The following is a 21,289-nucleotide window of genomic DNA, read 5'->3' as shown; positions in this document are numbered from 1 at the left end:
GTTTGCTGGTTTCTGCTAGCAGCTAGGTGCATCTGTACAGATAGCATGGAACCTCCTTTCCACGGCCTGAATGGGGCATGCTCACTGCACTTGGTGAACTTACATGATTGAACACTTCATAGTTTCATATGGAGTAACAATGAAGGCAGAATGGTACTTCCACACTTGCTCACATCCAATGCATCCACCATTGTCTCTAAATATCCCTGGATACTTCTACTTAACACAATAATCCTACCTTCTGCTTTCAAAGACCCATTGCTTTAAATTGTCATCCACATGAGGTTGTTTTTTAAACCGTTGTTCAAGAATCAGAAACTTATTAGGATTTTACCCTATCCTTGCTTTCACAGCAGCAAGAGTTTCAGCCACAGCTCCCATTTCTTGTAAAAACTCTAAACAGATCAAGGCATCCTTGCTGGAGAAAAAGGGCTCTTGCTTGACATTCCTGCTCCCTTTCTTGTAGTCTGTTGTTCTGTATTCCTTCCTGCCTTAAGAGTAACTCTACAAAGCACTTCTGTTCGTTGCCTGATTCACCATACAAATTAAAGTGCTTTAATTTCACTATTAGCATCACCAGCTACAGCTGAAGTTTGAGTGCTTTTTTCTTTCCTTGCAAGTGGTATACCTGAGGAAGCAATCTCCATGGCTCTTCTGTCATCTAACAGGTAAGACTGACCCAATTTCATTCCTCTTTTCTCAGTAAGTTTCTCCCTGTGTTTCTCAGTCTCTCTCACACATTGCATTTGTCAAGATGAGTCCATTGAGCTATTTGGGCTTGTTTACTAGTGTGCATCCAGAAGGGCATGCCTTTTGCTACTTTTATTGAATGCGTGTAAAGCACCTGTAACATAACAGGAGGTAAGTGGCATAGATTTTTTTCAACTTGATTCAATCTAAAGAAACCCATGTATTAAACAGTCTGGTTCTCCTTCTTCCCAGGCCGTGGCATGCATTATCAACCCGTTAGCTTCTTTTGTAGGACTGGAAGTGATAACCTTTTTCTTAGCTTGATTCCAATTGCTGTTTTTGTGTCTTGAAATCTTTTAATTTCAATGGACAAGATGTTCTTCACATCTTGTAATCCAGTTGTAATGTTCCATTTAGAGGTAGCTGTATTTTGGTAGAAAGCAAAGCTGCTTTCACGTATGCAGGACTGATGATGCTACTGAGTCAGAACTCATGAAAAGCACCTACATTATCTGGTGATTGTAACTTTCCTAAATAAACTAGTCTGTGATAGATAAGTCAAGGAAAACAGCCTTTCTTGAAGTGTGATGACCTACCAAGCACCTATTCTGCTGCTTTTTCCTATCTCTTCCAACCCTGAAGAATCTTAGGGCATGCAGAAAGCAGTGCAGTTCAGATCCCTAAGCTAGCTCCAACCCAGCAGCAGTTGGTGGACTTCTCGTCTTGGGACTGGGGACAGGAGAATAATTTAGGCTTACCACTTTGGTGATAGTTAATCATAAGTTCCAGGCCCAAGCTGTCTCTTCTGCAGAGGCAGGTGCTAGAACCTCCAGTCCTATAGGAAGCCCGTGAATAAACGCCCACTTTTTTTCTCCCCTCAGGAAAGGAGACCAGGAATTCAAACCAAGAATTCAGATATAATCAGGTTTAAGACAGGCATATTCTTTTCAATATACAAACAAATCCAGCCCATTCCATGCCATGGGAAGACAAGATGTCCTTCTCAGTGCAGAAGTCCAATACCTGAAAGGAACAGATAAAGCTACCTTCCTTCTGGAGAGCAGGCAAATAGATTAGTCCCTGCTGCTAGAAGGTTTTGGAACAGGACAGTAGAGATGCTGAGTTTAGCATTACATCACAAAATAAACAACAAAATTAAGTCTGAATACTCCACTCTATACCTGCAGACAGGGGAGGGGGAAAAAAACAAAACAAAACAACACACAAACCCCACGTATTTCCTCTATTCCCCACCTCCAAAAAAAAAACAAAACCCCATACCACAAAACCACTAGCAAAAAAAAAACACCCAACATACTGTATAAAGAAGCAGGAGGATATCAAATAGCTTCTGCGTGAAATGCAGATCACTCAGAAGTTTGTAGTTCATCAGGAATTACAAGCATTTGTAACATGTTTCAACTATTATTACATTTTCTCCTTAGAGCCAGTTACTTACAGGTATAAATCAGGATTTTCCTGGTCCAGTTTTACAACAAAAAGAGGAAAGAGGAATGTAGCAATATGAACAGGAAAATAAATTTTATATGCATAGGTTACAGACATGCTTTGTGTACAATTTTCAGCAACATTTTTTCATTTGCAAACAGATTCTGTATTGATTGTGAAAACTTACGATAATGAACAACAGAGGAAAACATACCATCACTACTGTACAGCTATGTGGATGAGAAAATGCTGAATGACTAGAGGACAATAAATTCAATTAATTCTGCGCAAATTCCAATAAAAACCCATAAAAAGTTCTGTTTTCTTAAGTTTAACTGAAGCTTTATTTCTTAAGCTGTGACTTCACAGTCTTCACCTTCAGTAATTTGCAAGGATAAAGAATACAAGGAAGGTTACAGCATTTAATGGGGGAATGGGGACAATGCCAAGGCAGAAGAACAGGGAGTGCTGATTTGTTCTCAAATCTCAAATGAGGACTGTTGGAAAAGGTCATTAAAAAAAAAATCAAGGAAATTAATCCCAGATTCTGCTTCCTAAATTTAAGTGAGCTGGAACCAGAAAGACAAACACAATGGCAAAATGCAAATAAACCAAGCAGAGTAAATCCAGACAGAACTCAAACAGTAACAGAGGCCGCATGAATAAATAATGTCCCTAGGATTAAACCAGATTTATGCTGCCACTCAGCTTCTTTCACAGACATACAAAGCTGTAATTGACTATGGCATAGTGGCCTCAGCTTCTGTTCCTCTGAAGCCACTGTCCAACCAGGTAGAAAAATAAAGGTCTAATTCACTGGAAATTCTTTCATTTACAAAACTAATGGAATAGGGTTTGTTTTTATGCTTCTGTGTCAACTTCAGATTTATCTTCAACTCCATTCTGCTCATCTTTCATTTCTGCATCTTCAGTGTGGGTGGTTTGAAGAGTAGTAGCTGACTAAACAGAGACAAAAAAAAGCCTCCATTATTCAAAACTGCTAAATTTGCAGACAATACTACAAACATCATTTGATGTCTATCACTAGGACACCTGGACTCCTTGCAAGACTGAATTAAGATATTAAGACCTTCAGCTAAGAGAAGCTGAAAAATTCTTTGAGTTTTTCCTGTATCAAAGAAACCAGAAGCAGTTTAGATAGGCTGAGAAGTAATACTAGTATTAGGTAGCTAAGATTCATAATATGATATTTACATGCTTGCCACGTAACATTTTCTTAAAAGGTTCTTCTACAAAATGAAATTTATTTAGGAAGCCTCTACACAGAGCTCCTTTCTCCTTGCTTATGTTTCAATGTGATTCAATTTCAGTGATTCCCATGTTCTGCCTCCTCTCCCAGCTTGTAAGAGGCACAGTTGAACTCAACTTATGAAGAAATATTTCAGACAGCTTGTTTCATGAAAAGCAACTTCAACTCAACAAGTCACTTGGATGTCCTCTACAAGCCTACCTGAAAGAAAAATCTAACCTGACAAAGCGTCTGCTCTGAAAGTGCGAGTCCACTTAAAAAGGTGTGGAAGGGAGAGAGCCACGTAGTGATGGCCCTCTATCAGTTTTTACAATAGGACGTACCCTATTTTTTGCACATACTGACTTCACAATGATTCACCTCAAAAAATACTGCAGTGAAATTGCTACTCCACCTGTCAGCATAGCACCAGCTGTTTTATTATGAGGTCAGACTAGAACAAGCATGGAGATAAGCATGCACTGGTGTGGGAAGGAGGTGAAAAGGGGCAGAATCATTCAATTAAGTCATGAAATCAGCCAAAAAACATCCAGCCAAAGGTCAAGCTTTCATCCTTGGAAGTGTTCTGTGAAGCCTCTCCACAGAAAATATCTTAGGCAGCAATATTGACTATTAAAAACTCATATATGCGAATTATTCCAATTCAGGGAAAAGACTACTGCTGCAATAGTGGCCATCACACTTTAGCAGGCTGTTTAGATATTGGATGTTTTGGACTGTTTAGATATTGGATATTTAGATGTTAGGAATTTCAGAACCATACTGCACACTGCATTCTTAGGTGTCAGAAGCTGAACAAACCCTCTTCTCTAGAGGTCTTGAGCTTCTCCCATATCTACTAGTAGAAAATCTGTTGGAGTTTGAGTAAGACATCCATGAAGTTGCAGGAATACGTTTTCTTGCAAGGAAAATCACCAAGACTGACCTAGGGACTAAGTGGCCTTTGCTTACAGTTCCATATTCCATAGATCCATTTTCATACAAAATCACAAATAGGAAATAGGCCAGATGGCTTCCATTAAAAAAAAACAACATATACAAACACATGCCAATTCCCAATATTATCTGACAATATATTGAGCATAATGAACAAAGTTGATTCTTTCCTAAAGTAAATGGGAAAATTGGAAGAAAGTGTGCTGTCTCTACAGTGTCTTTAGTGATCTGCAATGCAAAGATCTGCTTTTTGTGAGGACGACTCTATCAACTGTCCTTCTTCGGTACTGAGGCAATCATTTTTAGAAGTACGAAGACAACCTTTTCATACTTTTAGTGGATATCGGTCCTTTCAGCAATCTTCTTTGTATGGCAGATCTTGCAATATGTCACATCTAAGGGAAGATACTAGACTACTAGCAGCTGTGCTACCTGGAAGGAATCTGCACAGCATAGCCAGACAACTAGCAATTAAAACCTGCAGTTTCACATGTGAAGATGCCTGAAAGTGCAAAAATTCTAGTTTGGTTGCTGTATCTTTATCTTGCTGAGGTTTTTAATATAAACAAATGCATAAATATATACCCATCCGATGTCTTTATGTCAGTGTCTAAAAGGACAGAATAGCTTCTTCCCAAGATCCAGCAGGCAAGGACCACTGCTGAAATTAGGCTGCTTTAGCCAGGTAGGTAACTACCCTGCTCATGGACAATGACACCTTCCTTGCAGAATCAGTGGGGAATGTCTGCATTTGTGTGTTTGTTTATGCTTCTCCATCAGAAGGAGAACCAAATCCAGAAAAATACTGCTGCTCATTTAAAACAAAAACAAACAAAAAAAAAATCAAGGTTTTTCTCAGCACTACCTGTATGACAGACATCAAGTTTTAATAGATTGGCCATGTTGACACCAGAGTAGACTGTTCTTCAGAGCTGTTAGTTGAAGGAAAAAAGGCTCTTTTTCAGTTCTTAAATGTTACCAAGTTTTCAATCACCACTTTAACTGCTTTCTGATCATCACTGCTGTTTCAAAATCAGTTGAACTAACTAAAAACATTTTGTGTCACATCCTTGGTACTGATAGCTGTTTTGTTCAAACAAGAAGGCTTAATCATTCTGAGTGTTGCTTGTTCCATTATGTTCCCCTAGAGGCAGCTACTTGAGTGCTCTCCCACTTGTATGAGAAGTAATTGGGAGAAGTAAGCCGAATACCCAAAACTCTATTTGTTGTCTAACATGACATCACCTCTTGTGGTTTTCTGGAGCAGTGTTACTTACCTTTAAGTCTTTGTCTGCAAGCCTTTGGAACATGTTGGCATACATCTTTTTCTCTTTCTCATGCTGCTCGCGTATTTTTTGCTGACAAGTTACTAGTTGCACTTTGGCAGCTTTGTTACTTGGATAGAGCTGTATCACCTTCTGGAAATCTCCCCGGGCCAATTCAAAGTCATTAACAGCCAAGTGGGCTTCTCCACGCCGGAAGAGACCTTTTTCATTGCTGCTATCCAATTCAAGTGCCTGAATTTAAAAAAGGAAAAAAAAAAATGTTTTTTAAATAATTTGCAGTCAGAACATCAGTAACTGCTACAAATGGAACCTTCTGATTTTTAGTCTTGTTGGGACTTACTAATAAATGGATTCAAATACATTAGAATTAAGTAGAAAAAGATATAGTAGGCCATCTGACAGAGAACCAGCAAATCACAGAATCACAGAATTTCTAGGTTGGAAGAGACCTCAAGATCATCGAGTCCAACCTCTAACCTAACACTAACACTAACATCTGAGAGTCCTGGCTCTATCCCAGCTCTCTGTTGGACTTTTGCCAATATTGCCATCTTCTTTCATCCACTTTGGTGGACGAAAAGCTCAAAGTGAGCCAGCAGTGTGAGCTTGTAGCCCAGAAGGGCAACTGCATCCTGGGCTGCATCAAAAGAGGAGTGGCCAGCAGGTCAAAGGAGCTGATTTTCCCCATCTACTCAGCCCCGGTGAGGTCCCACTTGGAATACTGCATCCAGGTGTGGAGCACCCAGCACAAGAAGGATGTGGAGCTGTTAAAGCGGGTCCAGAGGAGGGCCAAAAAGATGATCAAGGGGCCAGAGTACCTCTCCTGTGAAGAACAGCTGAGAGAGCTGGGGATGCTCAGCCTGGAGAAGAGAAGGCTCCAGGGTGACCTTGTTGTGACCTTTCAGTAATTTAAGGGAACTGATTAAAAAGATGGAGACTCTTTGCTTAATCAGACAATGACAGGACAAGGGGAAATGGTTTTAAACTTAAGAGGGGAGATTTAGAAGGAAACTCTTCACTCAGAGGGTGGTGAGGCACTGGAACAGGTTGTCCTGAGAGGCTGTAGATGCCTCATCCCTGGAGGTGTTCAAGACCAAGTTAAATGAGGTCCTGAGCAACCTGATCTAGTGGGTGGCATCCCTGCTTATGGCAGTGAGGTTGGAACTAGATGATGTTTGAGGTCCCTTCCAACCCAAGCCATTCTATGATCATGTCTTCCTGTTTCTAATTTCTAAATGCTCGAATATTCTTAGTTAATGTACCAACAGGTTAGTAAAAGATATTCCAAATACCACTATGAACTTGAGGTGCTGGATATTTTTGTTGCGTGTTTGCCACTACCCACCTGACAGATGATGATGAAGTTCAGACGCCACATGGCCTGACATTCCTCAAATTATTAAAGCAAGAGATAAATTGTCAGACCGCTTGAGCACCCTAAGAATGAATAAATCCAACTACCTTGTTGCAGTTCTCCAAAGCCTGGGAGTACTCCTTCAGCTTGAGATGGCACATAGCTAGATTAAGGTGGGCAGCAAGCCTCAAGCTCTTGGCTTTTGTATCTTCCTCCTCAGAGAGTCCTGACTCATGCTCCAGCCATGACACAATCTTCTTATACTGTAATGCTGCCCGTTTGTATTTCCCCTCCTGTAAACAAGACAATTTAATTTTCCACACAGCTCATCACAATAACTTTTACCTCCCCCTTGCCTATCCTTGCTTACCTGAAGCAATAGATCTGAATAAATACTTCAGAATAATCAGAAAAACTTCTATCATCAAAAGTATACTACGTCTGTCATAGCTTATCACTACTGCATAGAACAGCACTAAGGAATCATACCACCTACTGGTTTCCCCACTAACGCTGTGCACATTGGCCAGCATTGATACTGTACTCTCAACTACCACCTTGTGTTCAACTTCTGTTACAAAACAAGATGGGGCTTTTTCAAAACAGTACAGCTATCACAATGCCATGAAAATCATGGTAAAGTCTGCCTTCTGCTCATCAAATTGTTTGAGACACTGCTTCTCCACACATCTCTACCTACCCAAGTGAAAATTGTTCATTCAGAGCACCACCCCACAGCAGGAGCCTAAATACCATAACCTTGCCACTACTCAATGTTTGCCCCAAAGTTATCTCTAAGTACAAATAGCTCTGATACAGAGATCTACAGAACAGAGCAACAGAGCAGCAAGTATTCAGACATTGCAACTCTGAGGCTTTTTTTTTTTAAAGACACCTTCTCCCCCACTCAAATTCTTCCCTGTAAAATGACACAAAGAATACCAATAAACACCACTCCAAAATGACCGAAGCTGCAGATCATCATTATCAGTTTGTAACATGGACTAAGAAATGATACTATTATTTGGGGTTTGTAATTTACCTTGAAGTACTGAGTGCCTCTCTCCTTCACCATACAGCTTTGTTCCAGCTTCTCTTCTGTATTCATTTCCCAAGACTCCTTAGCCTATCCAAACAGGAACAGTTCAAGACAGCAATGTAATTTCTTGGGAAAATGTATGGCTACACTATTCACAGTAACAGTACGGTAGACTTGGAAAAAGCAGTTTTACACTACTACTAGAAACTGAGCTCTAGAGCAGAAGAGACACTGACAGCAACAGACAGGGATCCAGCAAGGACAATTTAACCCAAGAGCTCTCAAAGTCTCATCACCACCTACTACAGCAACTTCCTTCAGGTCAAAAATTCAAGGATACCATTGTCCTTGTTTAAGCTGCACCCACACTTCTTCCCCCTCCTCCCAGTCTGTTTGGAACTTCATCTCCTATTCCCACCTTTTCAAAGCTCTTGAGTTTCACTTCATACTGTAGTTCTGCATCTGGAGGGATCTGAAATTTCTCCTTCCCAGCACTTCCAAAACCATAGCTGAAAGATTGGGGGAGGGGGGAAAGTTGAAAAACTATCCAAACAACCATGATCTCTTACACAGGAAGCTTGAGGCAAAACAAACAAACAAACAACATGCAAGTCCGCCTATATAGCATTATTGCAAGACAAAGGCTCAAACAATTCCAGATACTTTTACAAAATTAGCAAGCACAAGATAGGGGAGAGTTTGAAAAAAAAAGGATTAATTTGTCTATTAAATGCTTTTTTCCCCTTTTTTTGAGCTTGCTGTTGTTTATGTGAAGGGAAAGCAAGTTCAGCAAGTAAAAAAAAAACATATACTTTGAAGTTATACACATCCTGCTTTATATTCATAGTCCAAGACTGGTTATTTTCTTCAGAACATCTGTATTCTATTCTAACTATTCTCAGAAAAGCAAAGACAGCGATACACAGATTAAGTAAACAGCTGTACACTTAAGAGAGCACAAATCTGCTGATTAACAGTAAATGCCTGTAGAAAGGCCTTTCTGCCCTGAAACTCCATTAAGAAACTGTATACTAGCAGGAAAACCCTCAAGATAAGACTGCTTTGCTTTTTTTCTTCCAAATTCAACTCCAGTTTAAAAAGCTTGAAATAAAAACAAGTAATTTGGAGTTGGTGGAAATAATCAGTGCAAACTCCACTTATTTTAAATGTATTCACACCGTAAGGGGAAAATTCTGCTTTTATTTAAGATCATTTACTATTACAATATTATGCACTCATACCTCTGAGTTAGGGCTCTCTGAAACCAAGAACAACTGTGATGATCAAAGGTTTGGATATAAATCTGCCTTATGAAATCTTGTGTCTCACAGAAATATTAAACATGTTTTTCCAAATTGGTTAAGAGTACCATTGAGCATTTTCTAACAACAAAGGGTTTCAGATACTCAGATACTCTTAACATCTCACTACATATCACATAGGGCTGCACAGAAGGCTTATCAGATCTTTTCCTATTCTGAGGCTGTTCTTTAATCCAGGTATCTTTATATGCACTTGTGTACAATAAGTAGTTTAATTAAGAAGGGACACAAGAACCTCAGTTAAAGAAAGCAACAGAATCTGTTTTACTACTCACTAGGATCAACACTATAGACACTTAAGTCAATTTCATTTTGAGTGCTACTACTTCATAACCCAGTGGCTATGTAACCTTAGCATTGTACTTTCCACGCATCATATGTTCATGTCTGATGAATTTTTTACTACAGAACTGAGAAGGTCTGAAGAACATTGCAACAGAACACACCATCCTTGCCACATGCTAGGAATAAGCCTTCAGTATCAAAAGATCAGGAACAGCTTACTTGGATTTGAGATAGAAAATAGATTCCTCAGATTTCTCCATTTTCTGTATTGCTTTCTCCAGACCATGAGGAAGATCATAATTATCACCTTCTCCAATCTCAAACTGCAGCTCCCGCTTGTCAAAAACACGATCTCCATATCGGCCTTCAAACTGGACTGTTGACAAAAAACAGAACAACCCAGAGACAAATCAGAAGTTAACCATGCATGGTAAGGGGTAGGTAGCACATGTAATACAGGTAATGCCAAAGCCTCCTCCTAACCAGTCTTTTTTAACCGTTACATATGTACATTAGCTATCAGTAGAAAATACAACTTCTGTTGCTAAAGTTAATAAACCCTCCCCCTTATAATTCATCCAAGTTGTGTTGGATTTTTTTTTAGTCCAACAACAAACACAAAAACTATCTCCCCTCTTGTGTCTCTGCAAATAGAATTACTTTATTAGAATCATTTATTTTTTGTTATCAGATCAGCACTTGATCAGATTCAGTGTCTTTGAAGAACACAGTTGCTCATGGAAAATGTAAACCTCTCTAGAAATAAAAGAATGAAAGCTTACCCTAAGTTATGTCACTTGGTAAAGGAGAGAGAAGCTAGGTATTCCTCTCTCTAAGGACAAAGAAGTTGTAGGTAAGGAAAAAGAGTTCTGCCTTCTCACACATAAAGCTATGTACTATTTGTATAATATACTTACTCTCTACAAGAGCACCCTCATTGGGCTTGGAGTAGCCTTCTCCTTTCTTACGGATTCTTCGGATGATGCCACCATCTTCATCATCAGTGAGGTCCTCCCCCTTAAACTCAAACAGCTCTATCTGTGCAGGGAAGAAAAGTCTTGCATTTATTCTTGTCACATCAACTCAGTAACCCATGGAATTGTACTCCAGAGTTCTTTGAAACTATAGCTGTTCAGACAGTCACTGTCTTAGTTAACATCCTGTAAGATATTAGATAGCCAAGACTATGAAGATGCTGTATTTAGTAGATAGTGAATGGAAACCTACAGATGAGTTACAGATGATAATTCAGGCCTTTATGGCTTTTTTTTTTTTTTCCTCTAACAACTTTGGTCTCCCAACAGTACATATTAGATCCTTTAATTCAAAAGACTGTGAGAATGGCTTCTAAGTTATACTTACATGAGCCACAATACTTAGGGACTACTGAAAAGAAAATAAAAATTCTTGGCTTCTTTAAGAGTTGTCCAAAGGACGATAGTTTCAAAACTTCTGTATCATTTTTCCTTGCATGACTGAACATCACTACTGCTCTTGTTTATTTCTTTTACATTTTCCCGTCTAGACATGCCTTATCATTATGTATTATGAGTTCACAATTGATTTGACTGGATGGTCACACTCAGAGAGTTGCATTCAACAACTCAATATCAAAGTAGAGAACAGTAACAAGCACTGTTCCTCAGGGGTTGGTTTGGAACTAGCATGATTTAGTATCTTTGTCAGCAATATGGACAGTGGGATTGAGTGCACCCTCAGCAAGCTTGCTGATGATACCAAGCTGTGCAGTACAGTCCACACACTGGTGGGCAGGGATGCCATCCAGAGAGGGACCTGGACAGACTTAAGGTGCAGGCCTGCGTGAACCTCATGAAGTTCAAGGCCAAGTGCAAGGTCCTGCATTTGGGCTGGGGCAACCCCAGCACAAATACAGGCTGGGCAGAGAATGGATTGAGAATAGGTCTGAGGAGAAGGACCTGGGAGTATAGCTTGACGAGAAGCAATGTGCTGTTGCATCCCAGAAAGCCAACCATACCCTGGGCTGCATCAAAAGAAGCATGGCCAGCAGTGATTCTCCCACTTTATGCTGCTCTTGTGAGACCCCACCTGGAGTACTGTCTTCAGCTCTGGGGCCCCCAGCACAAGAAGGACATGGAGGTATTAGAGTGTGTCCAGAGGAGGGCCATGAAGATGATCAGAGTGCTGGAGCACCTCTCCCATGAGGACAGGCTGAGAGAGTTGGGGTTGTTCAGCCTGGAGAAGAGAAGGCCCCAGGGTGACCTTGTTGTGACCTTTCACCAGTATCTAAAGGGGGCCTGTAAGATAGCAGGAGAGGGACTCTATCAGGGACTGCACTGATAGTACAAGGGGTAATGGCTTTAAACTAAAAAAGGGGAGATTTAGATTACATATAAGGAAGAAATTCTTTACTGTAAGGATGGTGAAGAACTGGAACAGGTTGCCCAGAGAGGTTGTACATGCCCCATCCGTGGAAGTGTTCAAGGCCAGGTTGGGTGGGGCTTTGAGCAACTTGATCTAGTGGGAGGTGTCCCTGCCCATGGCAGTGGGGTTGTAATTAGATGATCTTTAAGGTCCCTTCCAAACCAAACCATTCTACGATTCTATGATCGTTTCGGGGGGGAAAAAAAATCTCCAAGAAAAAGACAAAGAAGAAACCAAGATGACCAAACTCTTTAGTCACTGAGAAAGAAATGTAAACAAGGTATTTTACAAATACAACAAAAACATGACCTGTCCCACCTTTTATCTAGAATTGCTGCTGCAACAAATGGTTTAGAATTTTTAAAAGCTGGTTTTAATGCAGATGACTAACCAGCCTGAAACTTCTTCAAATGGTCTTTCAAGTCTCTAATGAAAATCAGTTTGAAGTGGGAGTACCAAAACAAGACAGAAAAAACACATCTGGTCATAAAAGGAACTTTGTCTAACAGCTACAAAATTAAGAAAATGTTTTGCTATCCTATCTTCGAGTAAAACAGTAGTAAAAACAGCACAAAAGAGCAAGCCAGTATATTCGGCCTTGATTATACTAAGTACCTTGTTTAAACAAAAAATTAAAAAAATCAAAGCCATTGCTGTTGAGATTCATGACACTGAACTAAAGATATGCAGAATGCAAAAGAAATTCAATGTTAATTTGAATGAGGAATATTTTCAGCTAGCATTTTGATAGATACCTAATACAATTCTGGTCTTTCTATTCAGTCTGTCTGAAACAAGCTACATCACGCCAGAACATGCCACTGATGACATTACAAATTTTCCCATTTCTTTTTTCACCACCAACCCCTGCACCAGTATTCTACAGAAGAATTATGAATTAAAAAGAAAAAAGGTAATCCATTATTTCAGGTCATAACCAAGAGACAGTCTCCAAATGCTGATGTAGTGATGAGACAGCTAATAAATCTTTCAACATCAGTTTTAGAGGCAAGCATGTACAAAAAAAAAAAAAGTTCCTTCTTTGTAGGACAATTTGTACACAATTCTGGTACAATGATGGCACTTGCAAAGGAACCATGCTGGCATTGCTTTATTTATTAAATTTATTTTAAAACAATGTAAGAGGAAGACTAAAGAAAGAATGACGTTCACAGATTTTAAGTGCCTAACCCTCATATTTAAAAAGATACTACATCACACAATTTCTACAGTGAAATATGACTTTTGTTTGTTCTTTGAGTGTGCAGTTTTAGTGTCTGTATCTCACTTACCTCAAAGATCAGCGTAGCGTTGGGAGGTATCTTTGGTGGGCTCCCAGCTGAGCCATAGGCGTATTCTGGTTTACAAGTAATCCTACAAATTTCGCCAACCTTCATAGTTGCCACAGCAATGTCCCATGCTTTGATCACCTCACCTGTAGAAGTCAAATTTCAGTCGTGATTTCTAGGCACATGTGAAAGACATCATCAACTCTGAAATGGAGCACCATCACTTTTAGTATACAAAACCTAAGACAGAGCAAAACTACTAGAAAATTCATGCCCATTCTGGTTTATGTATGTCAGTTTTAACTGTAATCAAGTTACAAAGTTGTTTGGGCACTCAAATTTGTGTACATTTCTTCATTCTAGATATAGTGATCCTTTTCCTCCCCTTACTTCCTCGCCCATAGAGGATACAAGTTATCTAGACACAGACCATTCCTGAAGAGCCTGGCACAATCTCAAGTGTGGAGAAAATAACAATAAACTCTTTGGAGCAGAAGGTCTTAGGGTGAGAGATTGGTTGCTTGTATTTTGAAAACAACCCAAAACAACAGCCTTTTCTCTCTGTACTTTATCAGTTGGCAAAGACCAGCAAAAGTGGTAACTAAAAGTTACATGCACTTGTAATAGAAGGGGGGGAGAGACATAGTATCCCTTCTAATGAGAAAAGGGAACAGAAGCTGCAATCTCAAGTAACAAAATCCTCTCATTCAAGCTCTCCTACTCCTGTCTGCTTTTAATTCAGACTCAATTATTTGAGTAAACTTGGTATCATCCCAGATTTCAGGACGCTGCAGAATTTATCTCCAAAATGAAAGAGCAGCAGGTAGAGAACCGCTATGGAAAGAAAACACAGATTGAGTAGTAAGATTTGCTGAACTAGGATGTTTGGATTTTTGCATTCAAAAAATGAAGGCTTCTGATTATGACGAGATTTACTTCAACATTCAGATTTGGGTTAATTTGGGAGTTTAGGGAAAGAAGGAGTACATTTCATCATTCTTCAGCTGCAGCTGACAGTTGCCCCTGTGCACCCTGCCCCAGTATCTGTGCACCCTGTCCCAGTATCTGGCCACAATTAAGTACTCTTGAATTTGAGTTGTTTGCAAAAAGAACAATCAACAAAATGCACACTCTGGTTATTTAACTACCCTTTATCACTCTGCTTCAGGGTGAATTCCCATCAGGTGTTTCCCCTAAAGGGCTTTGTCTGAGGTTCTATGAATTCTTCAGCAGGCATACAGCATGCACATTCAGAAAGATTTCAAAGCAGTTCTGATTGTGCTGTTAAAAGTAAATAAACTTTAAGCTCTGAAAACACATTTAAATAGTAACTTTAATATGGGAATGAACCACACATGCAAGGGAACTCCATCTCAATACTACCGTGATTAAAACCAAATGTAAAATATTACCTTTCCCCAAGTCAAATGAAAATTTGTCTCTCCTGTCCAGACTGGAGTCAAATTTTGTGCCATTGAGGAGCCATCCTGTATAATGGACGGTCACTTTATCACCTATCATCGGTGACTCTGTCCCACTGCCTTCTCTCTTGACAACCTGAAAAAAACAGTAAGCAACACTAAGATGATGAATACTACGCCTGCCTATTGGACATTAATTCCGTTTACTCAAGGTATGTGCATCGCTATCTTCAGCCAGTAAGGGATTTGCAGGTTTGTTTCAGTTACCAGGAAAAGAACTGGCTGACTAGATTGTCTACAGATTAATAGTGTTTTAAATGCAGGAACCTCAAGATGGCTCTACTGTGATACAAGAATTTAACTGGCAACAGTTAGCACCAGCTTACAAATCTCTCCACCTGTAGTTACCCATGTCATTTAAACTTCCTTGACAATATGTTGTATGATCTTTAAACCTAATCAGAAAAACCAAGCAGTTTTTTTTTTTTGTCTGTTTTATTCAAGTATTTTCCTTGCTACTACTGTATCGTTACCAAGAAGTTCAGTGTTCTAGGCAAAGCACAAACAAGAAAACATGATTCCTCCTATACGAGGTCTATTCCAACAGGTAATCTGAAATTACTCCACTTAAACCTGACAGTTATGCAAAGCTCACCGAGGGGAAAAGGAAAGGAGGGAATACCACCTGCTCAGTTTCCTAGGGAGGGAACACTGTGAACAGAGAGAGATGCCTTGACCTCACTCTGCACACCCTACCCTTATCCTCTGTGCTACAACAGTTATGAGCATCAGAGCTAGAACGAGATCTATTGGTCTTCTTTCCTCCCAAAGAAAGCAAAAATTTAAGCAATCTCTTTAACAGAGAATTGAAAACGGGTATATGAAAATAATGTGAATCTAGTAACCAACCCCAACTACATCATGCACAGACTTGTCTAGTAGATTTAAAGCAATGAATCCGAAATCACTTTGGAAGAGTAACTGCATTTACTGAAAATATACTAAGCTTTTCCAAATGTCAGATTTTTAAAGCATCGTATCAGGTTATACAACATCACTGATTATCTCATTTTCAGTATTTATCAACATTAATATTTTGCATTTAATTCATTTTCAGGAGACTCAAAATTAATTTCTCATAAGTCTGGCAGCCCTATTTTCAATAGCATTTACATTTTCCTTGCAGATGCAGGAACCTGATTTTTCTGTTCATATTGTCATTGCAAATTTTTTTTTCTGTGCTTAAATGCTTACACCAGAAATAGCGTAACTACATTCAGTAACACCAGGTGAAAACCTCTGGTTACTATTCTGATATGAAGCTAATGAACAAATGAAAAAAACCTCTCCTGGAATCAGTGCAATGATACCAGTACAAAATCGGTGTAGATTAGGGTCATAGTTAGACTCCTTGGTTTCAGTAAGAGTATGCTGCAATCACTACAAAAATAGAGTCCATGGAGGCACCCTGGCTAGATTTCATGGTCTCTACAATGTTTTGCCTTAAAAGATGATGACGTCCCCCCACCTCTTTTTTTTTTTGTAATATCACCTGCTTCTCCATCAGACGGTGGGTACTGCATACAGTAGATGGATACTTGCTGCCTTTTACTTTGTTCAAGCAGCCAAGACACAAGAGACCTCCAGGCAGCTCCTTGGGAGCTATGTATGATATGTGAGAACTCCAACGTTATACTGCGATACGTGCAAAAACCTGAAACTCTCAGTAGAGTATATTGGTAAGAAACATGTGGAAGAGTATGAAACCAAGCATTTTTCAGTGAGGTCCCCAGCATCCTTCCTGAAAGCATCACTATGACAAACACAGAACCTAAAACCAAAAGGCTCTGAAGGCTGAGGATTTTGTCTTCTCTGTCCTGCTCCTTTTCATCTCTCCTAACACTAAAACTCCAATTTCGCTGTGACTAAACAAGGCTTCTAGTGATTGCTGTGGGAAGTTTTAAAGAGAGGCTAGAGAAGTTTCTAGATATGGAAATTGGAAATGTTTGATGGAGGAGGAAGCTCGTGGAACTCCCCCTCACGGTATTAATTCTGCTACCCTAATCAACCGACATGCAAATGCCAAGGGAAGAAGGGAAGACTGGGGGCATTCCCAGCGCAAGGCGCGACCCAGCCCTGCGGCCAGCCCCCGCCGGCAGCTCGCTCGTCCCGGGGAGCCGCACCAAGGGGCGGCCGCTCCGGCTCTCGTCGCCGATCACGTCCCCGTCTGGCCCTGAGACGCGCCATCTCAGGCTGCCGGAGCCGCTCGCAGCAAGATGGAGAGCCCCGCTGCCGGGCCGACAGAGCCGGGCTCCCGCAGCGCGGTACCGCGGGGCAGCGCTGCCCCACGCCCGCCCGCGGGGCCGCCACACGCACATGGTGGCGCTGCCCGGGCTCCATCTTTAGCCCCCGGCCAGCAACACGTGCTGGGGGCGGGACGGGCCCGGGCCCTCGGGCACAGCACGGCTCGGCCCCGGCTCCCCTGCCAGGGGGAGGCCGGGGAGGAGGGAGGGAGGCCGGACCCCGGCTCGCCCCCGGCCGTCGCGCCGAGCCCCGCACGCAGGCGGTGCCTGGGGTGGTGGCGGCGGCCGCCCCCGCCGGTAATGTCTGACCGCAAGGGCCGTGCGGGGTGACATGGTGGGGCAGGAGGGACCAGGACCGAACCCCCCCCCCCCCCAACCCTTCGCGACCCCCGAGGGGACCGCGCCGTAGCCGGCGGGTACCTTGAGGACGCCCTCATCCCGCTTAAGCGTGATGTCCACCCCCTCCAGGGGAGCCCCGTCCGCTTTCATCTCCTCCGCCGTCATCCCGCTCGCCGCTGCTGCCACCGCTGCGCCGGGACAGGGACAGGGCCGGGTCTGGCTCCGCGCTGCGCCGCGGGCTCCAGTCGCCGCGCCTCTCTTCCCTCCTGCCTTCGCCGCAGCGCCGGCCCCGGGTCAGTGGGGAGGAGGAGGAGGAAGGGGAGGGGGAGAGGGAGGGACCGAGAAGTTTCTAGAGGCTGCCGCAGCGCGATCGCCGCGCCGGGGCGCCAGGGGCCGGGGTTAAAGTGCGCGGCGGGCCAGGGGCGGGGAGTGGGGGCGCGGGTCTCGGGGGATGTCACCCCGGGGAGCAATGGGGCACGCTCGGCCCCGTGAGGAGCCGTGTGCTGGCAGGCAGCCCCCTGCGCTCCGCGGCCCGTGGGGACGGGCTGGGGGCGCTTCTGCCGCCAGCCCCCCGCTGGGACGCTGCCGAGCCGAGGGCCGACACCGCGGTGCGACCCCCGCGGGCTGTGGGCCAGGTCGCGCCGCCTGCAGGGATGTAAAGGCAGGCTGGGGCCTTGTCCAGCGCCTCTGGCCGCAGTAAGGGCAGCGAAACCTGGGCGCCTCCTCGCGGCACCTTCCCGGCCCTTCCTGAACTTTCCTTCCCCGCCCGCCCACGGGCACCGGGCGAGCAGCGCAGCGGCCCCTGCCGGCACGGGCAGGGGGGCGGCTGTGGTCCCCCGAGTAGATACAAAGTGCAGAATCCAGAGATTTCCCCTCAAAAGGCGTGCCTTCCAGCCCCAGGCAGAAACACGTTTTAGTGCAGCTTCAAATGGAGGATTCAGCATGAAGAAGGTTGAGAGAGAAAGAAACAGTTTCTGGATGCATTTGGTCTAGAAGGTTCTAGCTGCTGATAGTTCGCAGGTTCCCATGGATGAATTTGCAGATTAAATCTGCAGCAGGTACAAAGCTGGTTCTGTGCATGCCATAAAGCGGACCCTGATCTGCTGGGGTGCACAAAGAAAGGCATCTAAGCTGGTTCTGGTCCAACAAGTCTTCTTAGTGGAGACAGCAAAAACGTGGAGGCACTTTTTCATCCATCCTCTGACTAACGTGTCTTCACGGTGCTACGTGTTTGCTGGGCAATGCAGTTTCTGTTTGTTACTAGTATTGTTTGAGCTGCATGTTGTGGACTTCATGTTCCAGCGTTTAAAAATTGTGGTGTGTCGAAGTGGTGCCAAATTAACCACAGTTGCCAAATACGCTAGAACCAAGTTCAAGGAAGTGATAAATCGTAAAAAAGGAGGTAGGTCTTTTAGTGGAGATTTCACGGAGGTGTTCTGCACCTCATATATTTTCAGCCGTTCCCCTCAGTTGCAGCGCACACTCCTCCAGAAGTGATTTAAACCCAGAACATCAAGCTGGCTGCATCCCTTAGTAACTTTTCAGAGACTGCTTAGATGTTGTCTAAGGGCTTCCATTAAGGTGCAATACACAAAAGTTGAAAATGAGTCGTTTATGGGGTGCTTTATGGAAAAGAAGGCAGAGAGAATAGAAAAGAGGCAGGGTGTTTTATGTGATATCAACGACACTGTTTTCACCAGGTTATGCTAGGGTGGAAGACAGGTTATAACAGAGACAAAAAGTCAGAGTCTCTTCTTTGAAGCCCTTTAAGACTTTTTAAGTATGTTTATAATACCATGGCACTGGAAAGGAACCTCAGTGTCGTATCAGGCCTGTTTTCAGGAGATAAACGGTAGAGACAATTCTGAAAGTTAAAGAGAGTAACTAAGCAAGGTGGGGACCGTAGGAAAGATTTCAGAACTTGAAGGGTACAAGTAGGAGAGGTGAAAATGAAATTTTTGGCGCTAGCTTTCAGGCTACTGCTAAAAGATAAGTAAGAATAGTATCTAAATAGCAGAGAGTAGCCTGGGCAATAAAATGTCCCAAACTAACTAATTGCAACAAGACTCTGGAACAGACTTGCAGGAGGTGAAGCCTGCCTAATGCTGGTCTGCAACTTGGTATGTTTATGAATAGGTTAAGTTGAAAAATAATACAATTTAAGAGATCAGCATGTAGTACTTATGCTTGGTGCATTATAAAATATAATGGTGCATAATAAGGAGGAAATGATCAATCTATATGAATTGTGCTTTGTTGGTGGTGTTGCAAGCAGTGGTGTTACTCTTGAAGCCTATGGTAAGGTACAAGAGTTCATTGGTCTAATCCTATGCCGCTAATTTGTGTGACACTTCATGTTAGGACATTAAGGATGACAGCCACTGCCTGCCAGCCAAGTTGCACCTTATCCATTTGTCATTCTCAGATTCAGTGAGCTGTCCCGTTATCCTTGCTTTCCCTTGCTCTTGATAGTATATGGCAAAACAAGTCCTATGCTGTCCTTTTAGTTTAGAAGAGAGAAAGTTTTTGTTTCTCCTTATCCTTTACCACATCACTGCAGACAGTAGTAGATTGGCATGATCCACCTCCAAAGAGCATTTGACACAGGTCTCTTTTCTCTTTCTCTTTGAGTGAAGAACTGTGGTGTTACACTCATCCCCTGCTTGAAAACCTAGCAGCATTTAAAGGGAAATAATCCAAGCAGACATAATATAGCAGGCACACAAATGAGACCCAACCCCTCCACCGTATGATTGGAAAAAGGCTCTGTATTTGCAATTCTGAGATTCCATAGCTGTTCTTTTCATTGTTCACCAACAGATGTCAGCACTTTTCTAAAACTAGAGGCCATAGGACTTTCATTTAAGTTCTCATTTTCTAAGTTTTTTTCTAGTAAGGTTATGGTTCCTTCTTCTGTGCTTCTGCAAATAAATACTTCATATTAATTGGGAATTTCATTTATGTGATATGGGCTGTCCTTTTTGGATCACAGATAGAGATTTTTAAAAAGATTAAGTAGTCAGTTTTGTATAAACATCTCTCTGATTCTGGCATTTGTGTCTTTACTGATCCTTGTCCACGAGCCTACTTTCAGTTCTTAGGAATTTAGTCAAATTCAATTTTAATTAAAATTTTAATTAAATTTTCAAATGCAAAATTACTTAAAAACACCCAGGCAGATGTTATACATATACACATTCATTTTGTTCTTTCCTTATCTTTAAAAAGTAATTGAGATTGCTGGACAGATGTGTGTTTAGACACGGAGGATTTCTATTTCTTTGCATTCTCTTAGACAGTGAGTAGCCCTAATGCGTGCTCGTTAATATCATCAGAAAGGATAGGCAATCCCTGTTGATTTTTTCCATAGGAAAATTAGTTATTACCAGTAACTAATTATAGAGGACAATTGTCTGATGGATTCTGCTACACCTTTACTAAAAAATGTACTGTATTTGTTTTCAATTTGTTTTCTAATAGCTCTAATACTATTAAAAAAAAATAGTAACTTCCTTTAGTAATTATCTTCTTGGCCTTGTCTTTGTTAACCTGGTTCTGTCAGTCTGTGTGGATTACATTTTTTCTCTGTATGGCTTTTATCAACACCCATCTTTGGAAGGTATAAACTATTGGAGGATTCTAGTGATGATGCTCTTGGTGTATTTAGCTGTTATTTGTCATTTTGGGGGTTGTTATTAATTTCACAACCTCACCTTCTTCTTGTCTGCCTCTATTTTCATTTGATCTACTAAGCTTTGTTTCTTTGACTTTTTTTTTAAGTAACACTGTGGTGGTTTTACCCTGCTGGGCAGCTAAACTCCACCACAACTGCTCTTTCACAGAGTTGGGAGGGGGAAGGTGTTGGAGGGAGTCTTGATGCTGTGCCAGCTCTGCTCAGAAATA

The 21,289-nt window shown here is 42.0% G+C and overlaps 1 protein-coding gene across 1 annotated transcript; it reads right to left on the bottom strand.

Moving 5' to 3' along the window:
- Positions 1-285: 285 nt before the first annotated feature.
- Positions 286-17,795, bottom strand: FKBP4 (FKBP prolyl isomerase 4). Its single transcript, XM_035313197.1, has 10 exons — positions 17,468-17,795; positions 14,736-14,880; positions 13,327-13,469; positions 10,549-10,669; positions 9,851-10,007; positions 8,443-8,533; positions 8,028-8,111; positions 7,093-7,278; positions 5,623-5,862; positions 286-3,099 (listed from the first exon to the last, which is right to left on the bottom strand). Exons 1-10 carry the CDS (start codon positions 17,549-17,551, stop codon positions 3,001-3,003), a joined length of 1,350 nt encoding a protein of 449 aa, XP_035169088.1. The 5' UTR covers positions 17,552-17,795; the 3' UTR covers positions 286-3,000.
- Between the last annotated feature and the right edge of the window lie 3,494 nt (positions 17,796-21,289).

The sequence above is a fragment of the Oxyura jamaicensis genome, chromosome 1 (genome assembly GCF_011077185.1).
Source record: "Oxyura jamaicensis isolate SHBP4307 breed ruddy duck chromosome 1, BPBGC_Ojam_1.0, whole genome shotgun sequence".
NCBI classification, from domain to species: Eukaryota; Metazoa; Chordata; class Aves; order Anseriformes; family Anatidae; genus Oxyura; species Oxyura jamaicensis.
The sequence above is the reverse complement of the archived record's forward strand: the minus strand, read 5'-3'. Positions and strand labels throughout refer to the sequence as shown.

Bases quoted from the DNA above. Each gene is read 5' to 3' on its own strand.
- FKBP4 (XM_035313197.1), bottom strand. From the start codon at position 17,551: ATGACGGCGGAGGAGATGAAAGCGGACGGGGCTCCCCTGGAGGGGGTG. The intron at 10,670-13,326 runs GTAAGTGAGATA...TTCCCTGCACAG, and splicing joins ACGCTACGCTGATCTTTGAG to ATAGAGCTGTTTGAGTTTAA. The intron at 8,112-8,442 runs GTGGGAATAGGA...CTGTTTGGATAG, and splicing joins AACTCAAGAGCTTTGAAAAG to GCTAAGGAGTCTTGGGAAAT.